A 20,794-nucleotide genomic window follows, 5' to 3' on the forward strand; every position below is an offset into this window, starting at 1 on the left:
AAAATATTCTTTCAATGTAATTTCATCAGTGCTTGTGTGGTGTTCACAAAAATTGTACTACCTTGAATACATAATACTTAAAGGTTTTGTAGTATGGGAACTTGTTCCACCAATAGCAAATCCCTATGTTCTCTAAAATTGAGGAACATAGAGATTAAATGACATGCCCAGGAGTCATCCAGCTAGGAAGTGTCAGGGGTGGAATCTGGACCCAGGTGTTCTTGACTAAAAGCCCATCATTCTATTCACTTCTGTACACTGCCTTGAATGCAAAATAGACATTCAAGTAGCATACACTGCAAGGTCATTTATTTAGAGACCAAAAGGACCTTTAAGGACTAATACAACTCAAAATATCCACAAGTTTATGGATTATCAGGTTAAGAACCCATGATATAATAGTATAATATAATAGTAATAATAATAATGCTTACATTTATATAGCATTTGCTATGTGCCAGAGACTGTGTAAGCACTTTACAATTATTATCTCATTTAATCCTCACTCACAACAACCATGGGAAGTAGGTGCCATTATTATTGTTATTTTACAAATGAGGAAACTGAAGCAAGCAGGTTAAGTGACTTACTTAGGGTCACACAGCTAGGAAGTGTCTGAGGATGGATTTGAACTTGACCCCAGGCCCAGCACTCTATCCACTGTGCCACCTAGCTGCCCCTAATATTTGATTGGCTGTTTGGTTGGCATCCTCCCAAAGTATAGCTTTTCGAAAGCTTTTCAAGTTTTTCACCCAGTCTGAAGAATTAGTAAAGGGTTGATAACTGACTTCATTGGAAAACCGGGCCAAAGACTAAAGAGGAACTGTACAAAGGGGATGATCTGTGTGCATGTATGTGTGTACCGTTGTGTGTGCTTGGAAATGAATCCTTCAGCATCTATCTGTTGAAGAGATGGCAGAAACTAGTGCTATTTTTGCATCTATAAATGTATGCAATGATTTTTCATGTAGATTTTACTTCAAAAACTCTTCAGGCATTTCCCATATGTTTTTTATGAACTACATATCAGTGGTTCAAAGGAAGTCACAGTAGAACAATTTGGCCTTCTTTTATGCTCCACTCACTGAACTCATGTTTATTTATGGTTTTTCTTAATGCCTTCTTTTTTTTTTCCTTCAAACTCCCACACACTAACCTCTCATGACCAGAAAATTGAGTGCAAAGCCAGGAAGGGATGAGCTTATTTAGAATCTTAGCAATTATGGAATTTTACATAGATTCTAGACTTAGCCAAATGAAACGGGGGTGAGCAAAGGACAATTTGTTATCATCTAAGGAGAGGATGTTTTGAATTATGAAAAATTCTTTTAATTGCTTTGGCATGCTTTCTCTTTCCACCACTGCATTCCATTTCCGTGGGTCGTTGGTTGGTTTGGAGAGGCAGCCTAGCATAGTGCAAAGAGCACAGGACATGGAATCTGGAAACACCTGGGTCTGAATCTTGCCTCCTGAGTTTCCTAGTTGTGTGAGAATAGACAAATTCATTTCGCCTTTTCCCCACTTGCAAAATGGGAATAATAATAGTCTTTACCTCACAGTGTTATTGTTGAGAATTCAGCAAGATAGTATTTGTACATTGCTTTTCAAACTTGAAGTGCCACATAAATGACAGCTATTATTATTGATTGGCACAGTCTGTAGTTACACTGTTTTTTTTTAAAGATCCCATCTCTTGTCCTAAGTGCTGGGAAAGTGACTAGAACTGTGCTTGAGATTCTGCAGAATAAATCTATTCATCTTAAATCTACAGATTTCTTGATGTGAGTGGATGTAAAAAGGTCACTGACATGGGGATCCAAGCTTTGGCAAGAGGCTGCCACCAACTTCACTATCTTGACCTGAGTTCGACAGGGATAAGCAAAAGAGGGTAGGAGATTTTTAAGCTTGTCATTTTCAATTTCAAGACTTGTGCTCTTTTGACTTTTTGTTTCTTTTCTCATCTTTAATTAACCTCTTAATTAATAGGTTGAGTTGTCTGAAGATTATTTATTTTTGATGATAATTTTATTAACTACCTCAAAAAGTTATGAATTTGTTATGTCATCCATCTGTGCAAAAAATACTTAAGACGGAAATAGAGGTATCCAATTCTGTCCTTGTGTTTTAACTTTTCTATTTTGTTGCTGATAAACGGGAAAATTTCCTTTCCTCAATGGCCAACTTTTAGATTAGAAGTCCCCAGCAGATTGAATCTTGGGCCCTCACCATACCAGTCCTGTAGTTGTAGCTTCAGGCTCTATCATTCTCCTTGAGGGCAAAGGATATATGGAATGCTAGTGAGTCACAGGAAGGTAAGTTAGGCTGGAAGTCACTACAGGACATCAGGATTGCCTGGCTTGGTGAAACCTAAGGATGGTTAGCATTTCAAATGTATGCAAATTAAGTAGAGGAGACATGTCCAGAGGCTGCTGACAAATCCCTTCCTGCTTTACAGCAGGCATTTTTAATGAGTGTGGGGAGTAGGAATGGGGTGGGGGGGTAGGGGGCTAGGGAGGAAGGTATAGTTGGAAGTTGCTGAGCTTGAAATGCAGTGTCTACCGATATGTCCTTTGCCCTCCATAACCCTTGAGGCTTCCTGCCATGTCCCATCCTAGACTTACACTTCCCCTCCAGTAACTTCATTCCCCATATTGGGATTTTAAGTAGCTCCTAACTTCAAAAACTTAGGATTCCGTTTTTCAGACAATCTAATTTAGAATTCACTTTTTCTTCAGGCAAAACTTTAGTATTTAAATTGGATAGCACGTGTACATCCTTGAAATTAAAACCATAATCATGATTTCTTTATCCTAGATCTGGTGTGATAAGAGATGATAAGAGTCACTGAAGGTTATTGAAAATATGAGCGACCCCATTAAAATTTGTATACAACATAAAACTAAAGATTTGTGATTTCCTTGGTATAAGGAATGTTCTGTGTGGGAATTCCCTCCCCTCATATGGATGACAACCTATTTATGACTTAGGAGAAAAGTCCTGGGAAATTATCTTGATATTTCAAGTATTTGAAAGTAGAATTTGAGAAAATGAGTCCAAGCAACTGTATGTAGAGTGTTGAGATGGCAGCATCAATGTATGGGATAAACATACGTATGGCTTAGTGTGAGTCAAAACTTGACCAGAAGAAACGATTTCTACCTAAGTGTCATTGGCAGTGAGAAGCTGTCATGATGAGACAGCAAGATTCTTCTATTCATAAACTTAACGATTCCATTTTGTGGTTCATATTTCCTGCAGCGTGCATGGATTCACATTAGCAAGGCAGATCATCCTTGTAGGTGTGCCCTTGTCAAACTCTGTTATAAGAGGGTTTTACTGACAATTAAGAAATACCTCGTTAACCAGGAGGACATCTTGATCATTAGTGAAGCTCGCTGATTCAGACAGCATAAACCTACTTTTAAACTGAGGGTTTTTTTTTTTAAATTTTGCTTCTCACATTCCTGACTTTAAAAATCACCAGTGGGTATTTGTTATGTTTTTAGCTATCATTTCTTTTCATCTTAATGATGGCAAGGGTTGTTCCCAACTCCATATTATTCAGATACCATTCTCCGTCTTTTTATAGGTCTGGGTTTGCAACATGAATACTCTAAATGCTTTTTTGATTTTTTATATCTGAAGGAAGAGACTAAGAAATCTCGTCACACTAACATTCTAAGTGGAACACCGGGGCTGATTAACTGCATAACCTTCTCTATTCACTATCTCTGCCTAATCAGTCCTTTTCTTTCCCTTATGGCTAACACGTCCTTCTACCTTACTTCATTTCATTTTTGTCACCAAAGCCTTTTCATCCATCAGTACTGTGCTCTGTCCCGCTCTACTGCTTCCTTTCCCTATATTCTCATTCCTATTCTTTTAGCTCCCTCCCCATCATTCCATAGCTTTCCTGTCCAGCCCTTCCCCTGTATACTTTGGAAGTTCCATTTCCACTTTTAACAAACATCCCTTCATTCTGAACCTCTCTTTTCTACACTTAATTCCTTTCTTTGCATTAGCTGAAGCTTGGTGTTCCTCTGAGGACCCTGTACCTCCAGCTATCTTCTCTAATGATTGCCTCTCCTTACCTCGCTTGCCTGTCTCACAAGGCCTGGAGATGGAGTCAACATATTCCTTGCTCCTCTCTGACACTTCTACACTTTTACTTTGCCATCATCATTTAGCGGTCTCTCCTTTGAAGTTCACATTGACTATTACATTCTCTTTAAACCATTATTCTTCTCACCAATCAAACTTCTGATGATTTTCCCCTTTTCTTTTATAAATATGGCATTGACTCGCAGGCTTCTTTATCATTTCCTTCCTCAACATTATTGCAACCTCATTTTTCTCCATATCTAGTCTAGATCCTACTGTCGGTCATGTCAATAATGTTCTCTCCTTAACCCATGAATCCCTTGTCCCATTGACTTTCTGCTGACTTTTACATTCTCAAACTGAGGTAATGGCTACCATTTTATTCTTCCACTCCAGTCTTCAAGTTGCTGACTATTTCTAGGTGAATCCTGAAATCACTTTGACTGGATCCGTTACAATTTCAACTGTTGAATTTGCTCATCCTGTGTCCCTCCCATCCTCGTAAAGTTATTTCTGGTTCAAAACACTCTGTGGATCTGTACTCAGTCAAACACATAGCTCACAAGTCTCCACCGATGTACGTGCTTTTACTAGGTTAGAAGATATTATTTCAAAGCAAAAAGATTTCTCTCCCCTTGTACAGATAGGATACAATTTAAGTAGGTTCCACACCAGCAATAGGGAAGGCACACATTTGTGTGGGCATGCTTGACCAGAAAACATGACTAGAGGTTATATAGGTGGCCGGATAATATACGTGATAGGGCACTCATGTCAGTAATCAGGATGCTTTAGATAAGAATTTCTTGCCTTTTCCAACACTTGGCCTACCTTTCCGCCTGTGCCTCAACTACCCCAACTACCCCAACTTGGCACAATCTATACAAGAAGAGGAAAGGGTAAATGAATATACTATCTGAAGATTATTGGGAGCCACTGAACTTGACAGACAAGATGGACTCAGACTATCAAAAAAAAAAAGCAATGAGATGGCTTTATCTCTTCCCCCGCCTTAAACCTTGGGTAAAACCAAATCTGCCAGTTAGTTCATGAGATAGCACACTTGTAAAATGTAGGTAAGGAAGGAAGTGGAAAGGGAATGAATTCAAGTGAGAATCTGGAATGCTATCTAGTTGTCACTGTAGATTCTGTAGTTATTCCGTTAGTAAAAGCAAAACAAGACTAATGAGATACATTTAATCCAAAGTGTATACTAGGACATAGTTTTCTGAAAATGAATTAAATTAATATTTTACAGATAAGAAATCACTGACAAATAATATTTTATATTTCTACACTATAGCACTTAATTGCTCCCTAATTGACTTACACAAGTTAATTTTTGCCTTTCTTTTTACATCATAAACTTTATATAGGTATGGATGTTCATCTTAGGATCATGGGAGCATAGATTTAGAGCTGAAATGAACATTACAGGTCATCTGATCCAACACTTTCTTTTTACAGATGAGGAAACTGAGGCCTAGACACGATAAGTGATGGTGGCATCCAAATTATCTAACATATCAAGGAAGGAGATAGTTTTCTAGATAACTGAGTATCAAAACCTTTTAAGAAATAGCCACTTTTGATAGAAATCTTTCTAAAATGCACTTCCCCGTCATCTTGGATAGGGTGCGTGGAATATGATTTTCCTTTTCCTTCAGTTTATCTCCTCAAGATTGGCATTGTGAATTTCAATCATTTTGTCTGATAAGGCAGTCATTTCAGATGTGTCTGGCTCTTTTGCCCTGTACTGGAATGGCTGAATGCTGTGATTCATGTATTCTTTCTTCCTTCTCACAGCCAGGCTGGCAGCTACCATGACTTGCTCCTATAAGGGTATATGCAAGTTTTCCCCTCAGTCCTTTCCACTCTGCTCTTTCTCGTCTGCTAGTCTGGAAAACCAGAGGAGGGCAATAGGATTGGGCCTAAAAACAAAGTAACAGATTTTGAGTGAGGACCCGTTATCCAAGTATAAGATCTGAGGCTTAGTGCACTGACCTTATGACTTCTATCATAGCTGGTGAGAGCCTTTTTTCTTCTTCCCTAATTTCCCCTCAATACAATGCATTCTATTCGAGGGGAGGCATTATTTCTCCTTTTTGTATTTATATTCACATGCTCTTTCAAGTAGTAGCTACAGAAATGCTTATTGAATTGCATTGGATTGAATTCCTGGTTCTCAGCTCTGTTTTGGATAATGGGGTGTGGTTCCTGGCACCATCCAGTAAATAGCTCCTTCTTTACTGAACTTCTTTGTATGTGCCAAGTGTCGTGGTAGCTAGACACTTAATTGATGCTTAGTGAATACTAGTTGTTCAATTGCTTAGCACATCTATTATACCTGGGAATCTTAATGTTATTTTTTCTTTAGTTGGAAAAAAAATGAAAGATGGGGAATCACTCGACTAACATTTATTAAGTGTTAGCTATGTGCCAGGCACTGTGCTAAACACTGTGGCTACAAAGAAAAGCAAAAACAAAAACAGTCCCTGCTCTCAAGGAGCTCAGTCTGGTGGAGACGATAGGATGTTAACAACTAAGTACAAATAAGGCATATACAGGATAAATTGGAAACAATCAACAGAGGGAAGCCACTAGTATTTAAGAGGGACCAGGAAAGGATTCTGTAAAAGATGTGAGCAGCCAAGAAGGCTGACTTAATGGAAGTCAGGGAGCTAGGAGGCAGCGATGAGGAGGGAGCACATCCCAGGCGTGAGGGGACAGCCAATGGAAACACTCGGGGTTGGGAGAAGGAGTGTCTTGTGTGAGTAACAGTAAGGAGGCCATTGGCATTGGGTCACAGAATGAAGGGGAATAAGGTTTGGAAGACGACAAAGGTTGGAAGGGACCAGTCGTAAAGGGCTTTAAAAAGCCAAAGAGCTCTAGTTTATGCTCTGAGCACGAGTAGCAGAAGTATATGACTTCTGGTCTCAGCTTTGCCTCTTACTCGCTAGATGATGCTGGTCAAGCCACTTAACTTTCTGATGCCTGAGATTTTCTATCTCTAAAATGGAACAGTAGTCCTGAGCTACCAAATTAATAGTGAAATCAACTTTCTATTGATTGCAAGATATTAATGGACAACTGCAATTCTAGGTATTATTACAAATGATTGTTATTATTAAAATGAAGTGGGTAAGTAGGTAGAGGCTCTGTGTGCTTACAAGACATGATGATATTTTTCCTAGAACTGAATTAATATGTTCTCTTTCCTACTTCTTGTTATTTAGTTTTTTAATTTTAAAGAAAACACTATTGTGGTCAACTGTTTGTTCTATAGATTTGTCAAGCTGAGGATTTCCAGAATAGAAATATTTTACAGTCTTTCCCAGCAACTAAATTTAATTCACAAATAATTCACTGAACCCCTTCCGTGCTCAGTATTTATGGGGGCTCAGTAGGGAAGTATCAACAGCTGTGCAAGAAACAAAAGAAGCGGAAGATATGGCCCATGCCTTGCAGCGCTTACCATGAAGTCGAGGAAATGAGATACGTTGTGCACATAAACACATGCATACGTCTAAGCAACCACAGAGCTCAGATGAGTGATAACACATAAGTTAGTCATCCAGCATAGTTCAGTTTTGGAGAGTTAGAATAAAAGCTCATTACAGAAGACAGTTCCTCTTTTGGACTTCATCATAACGGATGCTCCACTTAGTTTTATATTGGATATTGCAAATGAAACATTTAATTCAGTTCAAACACACTAAATAAATACTGTGTTCAAGGCCCTATGATAGGCAATAGAGATGCAAAAACAAACATAAGAAATACCCCTGCCCACAAGGAGCCTAAAAGAGACATCAAATATATACATGCATGCATACATACCCTTGTATACACACATGCACGCACATATACATATATATATGCATACATACGTACCAACATGTAGAAATGGTGTTCCAAAAGCAATAGTACAGTTTAAGCTATTAAAGCATATATGTGGGTATATGTACATGCATATGTACACGCATATATGTATATTTTGCAGTCTTTTACAACAACTAAATTTAATTCACAAATAATTCACTGAACCCATTCTGTGGAAGGAGAGAAAGAAAACACTTGTGAATCATAGCAGTCAGGCCTTCTAGTACAAGACAAAAGAGCTAGGCTCACCTTGGTAGTCTCAAATTTTATGCAAACACACACACACACATACATATATACATATATTTTACATTATAACACATATAATTTAGATTTTATACGCACACATGCATATATACATACATACATATACCTGCATATATATATATGTGTATACGCATAGTTATATACACATATAACCATATCTGCTTTCCTTTATCTCATCTCTCTCTCATTTCCATTTCCCTATCTTTCTATCTCTCCATCTTCATCTCCATTTCCATCATCTCCATCACCTTCATCACTGTATCTACATCTGTGATTTCATTGGTTGTGGTGTGGTTGAGTCATTCAGTCGTCCAACTCTTCATGACTCCATGGGCCGTATTGTCCATAGGGTTTTCTTGGCAAAGATACTGGAGTAGTTTAACATTTCTTTCTCCAGTGGATTAAGGCAAACAGAGGTTAAGTGACTTGCACAGGGTCACACAGCTAGCGAGTATCTGAGGCTGCTTTAACTCAGGTTGTTCCAACTCCAGGCCCACATTCTATCCACTGAGCCACCTAGCTGCCTCTTTCATTGATGTGGGGAGCTCCCAATGAGAAACTTTCTTTTCCAATGTAGATTGACAGTTTCTCTTTAGCGTACAAACTAGAACTGTTTCTATTGCTCTTCTTTCGTTCTTTTTAGTGAATTTCTGAGAGTACCAAGAGGCTAAACGAGATCACACACCTAGTATGTGTTAAGAGTTGTGACTTGAACCAGGTCTTACACAATCTGAGGCCACCTCTCTATTCACCATGCCATGTTGCCCCTCACCCCTAAGTAGCATTATTAGATAGTATACAATTTAATGATAAATTTTTTAGTGGTACAGAAAAATACTTTGGGAGTTCAGAGAAGGGAAGAAATTGTTGGGTCCTAGATTAAGAGTTGGAAGAGAATTGTAAGGTCATCTAGTCCCATTCCCCTCACTTTATAGATGAAGAAACTCATATCGGGAGAGGTCAAGTCATTGTCCAAGGTTATACTTGTGGGTAAGAGGTAGACACTATAATAAAAATAATAGTAATAAATAGTAATAATAACTGTTATTTATATAGCATTGTAAAGTTTGCAAAGCACTTTACATGTGTTATCTCATTTGATCCAGCATTTGAACTCAGATCCTTGGACTCTAAATCCAGCATTCCCCGTGCTGTGCATGGTGTCTCACTGCCTCTGATAGAGCAATATGAGTTGTCATAGTTGAGGAAGGTTTCATGAAGGAGTTAGGAATTTCATTCATTCACTAGTTAAGCACTTACTACATGTAAGGCGCTATGTTAGGTGCCGAATGTAAGAAGGCAACTCTAGACTTTCGAGGACCTGGGTTTGGTTAGGCAGAGAGGAAGGGGAAGACATACCAGGTGAAAGGAATGTCAGGTCTCTTGGCAAATAATGGTAGTGTTTAGCAATAATTTCAGAAGAGTAAAGCCTGCAATGTGAAGGAATTGTGTGTGTGTTTTTTAACTTAAGTTTGATACAGGTAAAACTGTCTTCATGATTATATGCAATATTTTACAGATACAAAGCCCAAATGTTGAAAAGATTAAGATTTTGTAGGATAAAAGAAAGTGATATAAAAATTAATTCATCATTGTCATAATAACAAATTTTCATTTAATTCTATCTTAATAGCTGCTGAAAAGGTGAGCAGTATTTCCAGACATGTTTAGAGCAAGTGTTTTTCTCTATCTGAGGAGGTTGCAAACCTCTACAGAGTTTTGAGCAAGGGGAGCAATTACTAAGAAGTCAGCATTTGGGCTTGGCTCTGGGTGGGCTTAAGAAGCAGAAGGTGGGGGCAGTCCGTGTTAATAGGCCACAAATTCTGTTGAGCTCAGTTATTATCTTTGTGATTCACAAAAGGATTATCACTTCAGTGTACATTTTAACTGAAATGGAAATGGGTTATCAAAATGTAAACTTCCCCAAGCAATTGTGGGATCATTATCTTCTAATGTAATCCATGAATAGATCTTGAAAAGCAGATGAAATATATAAATAGGTGTTCACATTTTACCTTTTCTTCTGTCCTTGAGCCCTGAATTCCATTATTTCCTTCCATGTTTTGAGCAGATGTTCCTACCTCCTTTTTAAATTAGGAGGCCATAGTATATGAACTCCTTATGGGAATTACTTAGGATGAGTAATCATTTTGAAATGATTTTATTTTGTGACAGCAGTGTTTGGGTATGTATATGTGCTTCTACTGACACGAGACTGAATTACCTTGACCAGATAAAATTGAGATGAACTATTTTAACCAGCTAAAGTTAGTCCTTTGTGTTGGATTCCAAGTCATACACTTGTTTCATTGCTCTCTCTTGTTGTATTTTTAATTCTATGGTTTTAAAGAATGGGTGTGACTTCAAGAAAATGTGCAAAAGTAGTCGCTCTTAAGGAGCACACTTTAGTGATTATTAGAGATATTGCAGCAGCTTTTGGTATGGGGAAAACAAATATTTCAAGTATCATTCAGGCCCGCAATAAAATAGGATCAGTAGTACAGAGGCAAATGCAGTTGAAAATGCAAAACAATATAAACAACTATTTGACAAACTATCTCTATAAAATTCCATAAATAATGTCCCTCAAATGAGCAAAGATCTTCAGAGGCATCTTGCAGATGGAGGGGTAGTAAATGATTCCTTTATAGTATAATGTAGATTTCTTGAATTTGGAAGAACAGCAAGAAGACCGGTTAAAAAAAAAAAAAGAGAGAGAAATAATCCCATTTCTTAGTTTAATTTAGGACTTAGCTATATTTGCTTGTCTTTACTTTCCTATCCATAGATTTTAGAATTTAAAGCTGGAAGGGAACTTAGGGATCAAATAGTACAGCAAATGAAAACACTGAAGCCTGAAGATATGAAATCACTTGCCCAAGTTGGCATAGGGAGTGAGTAGAAAAAAAACAGTATTTGAACTCAGTTTCCACAGTCTCCAAAATCTAATAATCTCACTCCCATCTCCAGTACCACATATCTTTTAATATATGAACATGAATTCTATTTATTATATTTTAATTTCAGATTAATTTACACTTTGGAAATAATATTTGTCAGATGAACTTCTAATAAAAAAATTAGTAAATAATTAGGGATCAGGAAAGTCAGGTATCTCTGTTTTGTGTTAGATGGTTAAAAAAATGTCCCAGTTCCAAACCCCTGATTTTCTCGGATAATTTGTGGCAAACAAGGGAGTTTCATATTAGCCATAAGCAGCACTATTCCCTGCATTACCAGTTGTGGACTTCAAGGCAAGGACAGGTCAGTTTTATTTTTTAAATTAAAGAATTATCTCCATTTTACAAAAAGAGACCACATCTCTGATGGAGCTGATGTATGTCAGAAGCTCCAAAGCACCATGATGACAGATTTTCCAGCAGGCTCAATGAGGCCACTTGCTTCATTGGGCTTATTTTTCAGAGGCTGAGAGCCCTCTAATTAAAACACAGAGAAGAGAATGACCTGAGACTTAAGAGCTTATTTTGCTACATTTTCTATTTCTAGTTCAGAATGGGAGTGCATTAACATTCCAGGTTGCATTTTTATGGTAACCATAGCAACATCCCTATTTGGTTGGCTTTTGTGTTTCTCTTACATGGGATTATCAGGTTAGTGTCTCTTCAGTGTTTTCCATTTATGTTTACCCCTCATGTCTTAAGTAAAACACCCAATTGATTTGAAATACATATGTATGGAATATGTATATAAATAAATACATAATAAATATTTGCTATCACACATATGTATGTATATACACATATATGTATGTATAAATATATAGACATGTATGTAGAAATATATATGTATATACACACATACACATATATATCACAAAATTACATTCTTTGTTTATTATGTTGAATTTAGGCAATTTGTCAAATTTTCAAGCTAAAGTATATGTAGATTGTTACGGTCTAGACCTTTTAAGTTACATATATTTGCCTCTTCATTTGAATAAAAAACTTTTTAAGAATGGTATACACAGTGCTTATTGATTAATTAATTGCATTCACTCTGTAATTTTGATTGGAGAACAAAAAGATGAGGAGGCAACATGGTACAGTGAGGAGAACACTGACTTTGTGGTCAGAGGATTTGGGTTCAAATTCTACCCATGGCACTTATTAATTGTGGAACTGTAGGCAAATCTCAACCTCCCAGGGTTCTCGTTTCCTCATTCGTAAAATGAAGGGTTGAACTACATGGTCTCTAAGCTCCTGGGATTCCAACATACTATCCCAAATGCTATAATGCTGGCTTAATAGTTTGAAGCAATAGCCATAGCCTCTCTTTGCTTGTCACACATTTCTTATATTTTGAGAACTGTTTTCTCGTTTGAAACTGGAATGCGAAGCTAGTGCTACCATCCCTGTTCTCCTGGCCATTCTTCATGTTTGTGCTCCCTTCACATGAAACACTTGTCATGAAAATAGATTCTGAGGATACTCAGTGAAAACCTATTAATGTATCCTGGAAACTTTTCTCTTGGCCTTTATATTATCATTTGTGGTTGAGTTAAAATTAAAGGTAACTAAATAAGAACAAACATTAATAGAATAATATAGATAAGAGAGGACAGCTAAATAACCAAGCTTTCAAGAGTGAGAACCAAATTATCTTCCCATTAAACTCTGTGGGAGATTTCCCACCAAGATACAGAGAGATTTACTTACAACTCTAATTGAGATCTATTCATTCAATGTCAAGGGAGTTGTGTCTTTCTGAGGCATGTGATCCTGACCTGAATTGCCTGTCCTGGTGTGGACCATTAGAGTACATCAAAGGGACTGCAAAGGTCAACAAGCTCATCCCTTACACAAAACACTAATCTTGCATCTATGACATCTCAACCTACAAACAGGGGACATCCTGGTCCTCAATGCACTCACAGTTGTAGCCCTGGTTATGGTCTCTCTCATTATTCTGTGGCTGATTCTGTTGCCTCTCAAGAAATGCCTATTTGTTGTTCAGGGCTACCCAAGAATCCCTTAGAATACATACCATGTAGTTGTGCTTATTCAGATTTTGAGTCCTTCTTTTGCTCTCTATTTCCCACAAAAAGAGAGTGAGTCCTGGGTAAAGTTTGTAACTCCTTTTATGGTGTTTCAGTCATCTTCTCCATGTTGCCAATAGACACCAGGAGGGAATGTAGATGTGTAAATTAGATAGTCGTCCTTTATTTTTAGAGTTTAATCTGCTATACTCTAATAATCATGAAGTGAGCCTTTGCTAATTATTAATAGGCTTTCGTGCTAGCTTGTGAATATAGTACTGTAAATTCTGCTGATTCTAGTCATGGTGTTGGTCTCTTTGGCCTTTTCCTCCCTGCATCTGCTGAGCCAGTCATTCCTGTGTCTTTTTCCCATTTTCTTTTCTCTACTTCAAGGTCAGTATAATAATAACAATAATAATAGCTCACATTTATATGAGTGAATAAAATGCAGCTATTAAGAATTTAATATGTGTCAGGCACTATGTTAAATGTAAGAGAAATGAATATAAACAATGAGGCAAAAAAAAACCCTCCTTGATAGAACTCACATTCTAACAGAAGATAATACAGGGGGATGCTGCCCAAGGAAGTAAGTTTTGAGTTTTAGGAGTCACAGAGTTGATGATATTGATCTACAGGGCAACTGATTGACATGTCCTTCCTGAAGCATTTGTAATATTGACTTGATTACTGTTTCCAAAGGAGGAGGTGGAAAGTAGGGTACCTGGGGAGAGAAGCATGGTGACATGTCAGGAAGGTGGTGGTGAGGCATAGTTTTGGAGTCAGAAAGCTAGTTGTTGGCACAGGCAGGACTAAAATAATCCAGGTAGCCTGACTCCCGTATCAGTGTTCTTTCTATACTATTATGCCAAGTACTTCTTCATGTAAGGAAAGCCTTATAATTCTCTAAGGAATTTTCCATCTGGGGTGGACTGACTCTGCTTCTTCTCCACAAAAGATGACTGACATTCTACCAGGGTATTTTTCCACAGGAACATATATGCCTGATTTATATGAAAGAAATCAATAGGAAAAATTGAATTCACTATTAAGGCATTCATTTTAGAGCCAGTTTTCCTGGAGTGCATCTAATTCCATAAAGCAGGAGATACTTCAGTTGACTGACTTAAATTGATTCTCTTATTTATGTCATTCAAAATTTGTACTTTTTTAATTTACTTGGCCAGAAGTTTTCCATCCTTCTTTGATTTTCTGTCTTAAACATACATGAAGAAATCCAATTACAGTTAAAATGATTACTTTCTTTAAGTCTTTATGATAAACTATAATTTTAGTGCTTTTTTAGCAAACTTGATTGCTATAGCTAATTCTTGGAGTATTAGATTTCTAGAGAAGGCAGTGACTGACCTTACAATGAATGAAAGAAAAGCATTTATTAAGTGCTTACTATGTGCCAAGACTGTATGTACTAAACACTGGGGATACAAAAAAACAAGCAAGCAAGACAACTCCTGCTTTGAGATGCTTACATTTTAATGAGGGTAGGACAATAAATAAGGGAGGGATGAAGATGGCGGGAGGTACCACCATGGCTTGAGAGTAAGAAATATCACAGAAGTGGCATGGGACCTGGTTCTGAGGCAAATACTCACTGCCCAGGGTACCAGGGCAGCATCCAAATCCTGATAGGAAGGGCATGAGGAGTATAGCCAGAGTGCAAGGCAGCATGGTTTTTTATCATGGCCAGGAAAGAGAAGTGATCATTTAGTCCCCACCTTCATGATACAGATCAGGAAACTGAGGGCAAGGGAAACTAAAAGACTTGCCTAAGATCACATAGTTAGCTAGTGTTTGAGCTAGGGCTAAAACCTGTCTTCTAATTCCTAGCCCACTTCTCCTTCTCCTATGCTATGTTGCTTTTTTATTTTTGGCAATAAACTAATGTGGCACGTCTTTCCATTGCCCTTTAGGTGACCTGCCATTTTGATTCTTTAGAGTTTGTATTCTTTGGTTGTAACCCAGGGATTTGTCCTGGGTCATCTTCTTTTTTCTCTTTGTAATCTCTCAGCTGATGAACTCATTGGCTTTGAGAGATTTAATTATTGTCTCTACACAGATGACTCCTAAATCCATATATTGAGCCCTACTTTCTCTCCTAAAAACGATAGTCCCAAATCACTAATTGCCTGCTGGACATTTTAAAATGAAAATCCTGAAAATATCTCAAATTTGAAATGTCCAAAATAGAACTTAGTACCTCTTTTCCTAGACCTTCTCTCCCTTTTCCAAACTTCCCTCTTCAGTTAAGGGCATCACCATTCTTCCAGCAAATCAGGGTGAGAATCTTTGTGTCATCCTTAACTTCTTCCTCTCCCCTGCCCGACATATCTAAGCAGTTCCAAAATCTTATTGCTTTTACCTCCATAACATCTCTTCACTCTGTCATTCTCTTCTCTCCTCTTACACAACCAATACCCTAGTCTATTACCTTCTCCTTGCCTGGTTTATCCCCACTTTGATACTTCCTACACAGAGCTACCAAAGTGATTTTCCTAATGTGCAGATGTTATCATGTCCTCCACCCACCCACTCAGTAAACTCCAGGGACTCTCTATTGCCATTAGGATAAAATAATAATTTCTTCATCTGTCTTTTAAAACTCATCATGAAGTAACCCTATCTTGCCTTTCCTGACTTATTACATATTATACCTCTCCTTATTCTAGTTCTATCAAACTGGCCTTATTGCTTTCCCTCACACAAGCTGCTCCATCTTCTCTTCTCTGTCTTTTCACAGTCTACCCCTGCCTCCTTGCCTGGAATGCGCTCCTTCATCATCTCTGTCTCTTGGAATTTCTAGTTTCATTCAAGATTGAGTTAAACTCTTCATTTTGCAGGAGGCCTTTTCAGATCCCCCAGCTGCTAGTGTTCTATTTTTCCGTGCCAGGGTTACCTTGTATCTGCTTGGTATGTATTTTTTTTAATATATGCTTATATATGTGCATATTTTTTTCTCTGTTAGCATGTAAATTCCATGAGTGCAGGAACTGTTTTGCTTTTCTCTTTATCCCTGGCATCTAGTAGTGTGCCTGGTACATGGTAGGTGCTTAATAAATGCTTATTGATTGATTGAATTACAACCATATAATATCTCTGCAAGAATACTGGTGTTAAAATTATAGATTTTTGTTTCAGGGAAGAGCTTGTGGTCTTTGGAAGGATAATTTCCAAAATACAATCCTATCCACTCCCTTCCTCCTTTAATTCTTTTAATTCTGTGCCCAGCTCAAAGTCCATCTTAGAGTCTGGTCAAAATAAAAGTAGTGATAGATCAACTCAGTGGGCTGCCCATTCAATTCCATAATACAAATGTCAGTAGGCATCTTTCATCCACTTGATTATTCCAGTGTGAATTTTCAAATGGTTGTGAATCTCATTTAGGAGGTTCCACAGAATTCTGAGACTTGATTAATTCATCACGTAACCCACAGAATCTCTGGGGGATTTCATCATCAATAGGGAATCCTTCTATTTTATGGAGGATATCCTCCATGACTGAGACAAATACCATTGGTAATCAAACCATCTTCCTGATGTATATATTGCCTCATAATAACAATCAGAGATCACAAAAGTCATCTCCATCTGAACAAAGATATCACTGCTTTGAATTTTTCAGGAAATCTTGTATGGTCATAACATATACTGAAAAACACCTTGTCTTTAAGGAAAGTCTTTTAGGACTTTTATTCTTCAAGATGTTTAAAGATCATTTTGTTCCACCAAATCAAATGCCTTTTTATAATCAATAAAGAGTAAACATAGTGGGATCTTGTGTTCTTTGCCTTTTAATTCGTTTATATGAAGTCATAGTATGCTCTAGAAGAGAGATGTCAAACTCACTGCCTGCAAAATTCCCAAAAATGAACTGGATTAGAATGTAATTGGGAAATGTCTAACAAAATAAATAAAAATACAATAAAACATAGGTAATGGTGATTTCCAGTGTTCTAAGTCAATATGTCACCTGCAGGGATCTGTTTCTATTTAAGTGTGATACTACTGCTCTATAATATAATTTACAAAAGCCTTCCAGTTCCCTTCTCATGTTTTTATTGAGGATGCATGTGATAATGTGCACAGATCATCCCCATAAAGATATGTAGGTTGAAAATGGAGGCATATGAGTCGGTAGTTATTGATGCCCTCTTGATTATTGTTTTTGTTTGGTCACAATGCTGTCTATGATTTTTTGCATTCATTTTGAACAAATCCCTTTTTTATATTCCTCAGTATACTCTATGTCTGGTACTTGCACAGGTATTATCCCACTACTTCTTGTATTCATTTTCTCAGTTCTATTCCTGTTTCCTAATTCAGCACATTGGGGACTGAGATGTTAGAGTACATATATAGTATCTCCGCTGTCGTTAATAAAAAAGATAAAGAAATTCTGAGACATCTTTTTTTCCATGTTATTCACATTCCAACTGCATCTTTAAATGTTCTTGAAATTATCTAGAGAAATTGGATCTCAGACCAAGTTTTCTTAAAAATTTTGTCCCCTCTCCTCATTGTTTTATGCATCAATATCATCAATTTTCTACCATCCTCTTCATTAAAAAAAAACACATTTCTGTGATTTCCTTGGTGCAGGGAACTACCAGTAAGGAAACTCTCTTTTATCAATGCTGATTGGCAGCTGTCTTGTATCTTACATTGGTAGTAAGGTTAAGTAGTTTGCCCAGTGTCATTTAGGCAGTAAGTGTCAGAAGATGGGCTTGAACACTTGTCTTCCTGTCTTGAAGGCTGGCTCTCTATCCACAGTGTCATATGGCCTCTCACATTCTCTTCCATAAAGTTTTGAAATTGACTTTATATTCTAAACCCAGTGTTCACTTTGGCTGTTTATCTCTGCTTCAATCGAGAGTTTTCTGGTTGATGAGATTTACACTGTTTTTTTCAGCTTCCTTATTGAGGCAGTTGCCTTCATATGATGTGGTATTAGTCAATGTCACTGTTCCTTTACCGTTTTTTAGCATCAGTAGTTTGTTTGAATACGACCAGTTGGAACTTTGTAATTGCATCACATATGTCCTTCTTACCTACATCCTTTCTTCAAATTTGATGCCTGCTTTGATATGTAGTCTAAGAAATTAATGGTCTGCCTATACACTAATAGGTGAATTGGAATAACTTATATTAATAACTAATTACTTCCTGTGCATTAATATACTCAATTGCATTTTTGTGCAATTTTTAGTGTTCACTAGGATCTCCCAGTTTTCTTCAGTATTTACATATATGTATACACACATATACATACACACATATATTTATATGTAGATATATAGACATAACAATCTATATGTATCTATAGGCAGTATGTCTACATATCTAAATCTATCTCTATATCCTTATCTTTCTATATACACATGCATATGTGTGTATGTGTGTATATATATATATTTACATATGTGTGTATATGGCAAATGCATTTTTATATTTGCCATCCTTCCCCAGGCTCCCTTTTGCATTGAAGTCACTAGATATTCAAGCTGGTATTGATTCAATTTGGGGGGGTTCTACAAGTTTTTTGTAAAATCTCTACTTTCTTATCCTCTGCAATGTCTCTTTGCACATAAGCCACAGTTATCTTCGTGGTATTCAGTTTGCTTATGTATATCACGAGCACTGAAGTACAATAGAACCAGGTGTCCCATGAAGTAATGATTTTGCTGCCTTTTGATGCGTGATGAAATTGACTCAGATTCAACCTTTATTTTTCACTCTCCAAAGAGAACCTATTAACTATCCCTCCATTTAGCTTCATTCTCCTTATATCTCCTGGTTTCATTTATATTGAGAATGCCAATATTTATATGGTTCATTTCTTCCATTAGTATGTCAACTTGTCATTAAATAAGGATCTCATATTTTAGAGTACTAGTACCTAAATATTGTTATTTTATTGCCCCCAAACTGTGATTTTTTAGCACATTTCATCAGTTTTTACCATTTACACTCTACCACCATAATAAAAAAATTGTATTTACTATGTAACAGTATTTAATACTTAGATAAGAAATTTTTAAAATGTGATGAAAAGCAAGGTCTCTCAAGAACTTTATGTTCTAATTGGGGAAGTCAACACATATAGGATGGTAATGGTATCTTGGGAAGGGGTCTTTTTCTAGAAAATCATAGGGATGGTTAACTGATCAATAGAACAATCAGTTGACATACCCAAAGTGTTGAACACTATGTTCAGAGCAAGAGATGAGAAACAATGGGGAATAATGTAGGAGAGGAACACAGAGCAGCAAGACAAATGATAAATGGTCCACATGGATATCTAGACATGCTATAAAATACAGTCTGGTCTGGACATGGGCTGCCTAGATATAGTGGGCTAGTCAAAGTTGTACTCATTTAGTCACTAGTTAAGACAACTCAACCTCAGGGCAAGAGTTCCAAAGCAGAATAAATTAGCTTCCCCGAGAATTAATAGCAATGATTTGGTAAGTCTTCTACATAGGATGCTGGTCCATCAACAGTGTCTGGTCAGATGGCAAGAAGACCTGTATGGATGGCTGAAGGGAAGACAGCAGAGGAAAGCAGAGGGGAAGGGAATATATAGCACTGAGGTCATTTTGCATCCTTTTTTTGTTTCATGACTTGCCACTGTTAAAAAAAAAATTGTCCCACAGTATTCCACCTGATAGCAATGAGTCTCTCCATACTTAATTGGAATGTGGTCCTCAGATAGCACCCACATACTGTACCAGGAAATATAATGGAAGCCTTTTTAGCATGCTAGAACCTGGGAGAGCTTTTTCTCCCCTGGCACATAGCCTTCAAGGACTCTTGGTCAGATCTTGTTCCCATAGGATAAAGAAGGATACTTGGTTCTGTCCTTTCAGTAGAGATGTGGGAAACTGTAGAAAACTTTAAAATGCCACCAATACTATAAGGCATAGTCATTTTGGGTTGGTTTTGTTAAACTGTTTTTCTTTATTATAAAGGAGGACTCATGGGGATACATCATTTGGTAATGACTTGATGTAAGTTGAAAAGATAGCAATGATATTAAAAAAAAGAAACTAGAATCACTTCTGTGCCATAGTGAGATATTCTAGTAGGAAATTTGTGAAGGTACCTAATAAATGCTGAGGGAAAAATATTCTAGTTCTATTAAGTTTAGAAAAAAACATTTACTGGTACATTTTTATTTATCCTAATGAAATCACAGGTCCATTTCCTATCCCTAAATAATGGAAGTATATTTATTGGTACTTTCTATACTCAAATTCAAACAGCTATTTCTATGAATAGGTAGTTATGAGCAAACATTCTGGGCAGTGTAGTCAATTTGAGTTTCATGTTTGCGTTTAGAAATATATTTAGCAAGCAAAATAGATTTCATAATTAACGAGTTGTTCCTAAGTCTGGAAGAATTTCATGCTTTTAATACAGACCATCTGGAGTACTTTTTTCTCTCCTTTGTGAAAGTCATGGATTTATATTGAGGTCAGGAAGATACCCTTTCTAATTCAGCCTTCAGGGCTCAAGATGGGAATTGGGCTT

General features: G+C 37.1%; 1 protein-coding gene across 1 annotated transcript in view; it reads left to right on the plus strand.

Moving 5' to 3' along the window:
- Positions 1 to 20,794, plus strand: part of LOC114025680 — a 176,953-nt gene that overhangs the window by 143,120 nt on the left and 13,039 nt on the right. Inside the window, exon 13 of the mRNA XM_027839150.1 lies at positions 1,772 to 1,888. Coding sequence (XP_027694951.1) covers positions 1,772 to 1,888 — 117 coding nt within the window. The remainder of the gene's footprint in view (positions 1 to 1,771; positions 1,889 to 20,794) is intronic.

The sequence above is a fragment of the Vombatus ursinus genome, unplaced genomic scaffold (genome assembly GCF_900497805.2).
Source record: "Vombatus ursinus unplaced genomic scaffold, bare-nosed wombat genome assembly UNPS02014832.1, whole genome shotgun sequence".
Lineage (NCBI taxonomy): Eukaryota > Metazoa > Chordata > Mammalia > Diprotodontia > Vombatidae > Vombatus > Vombatus ursinus.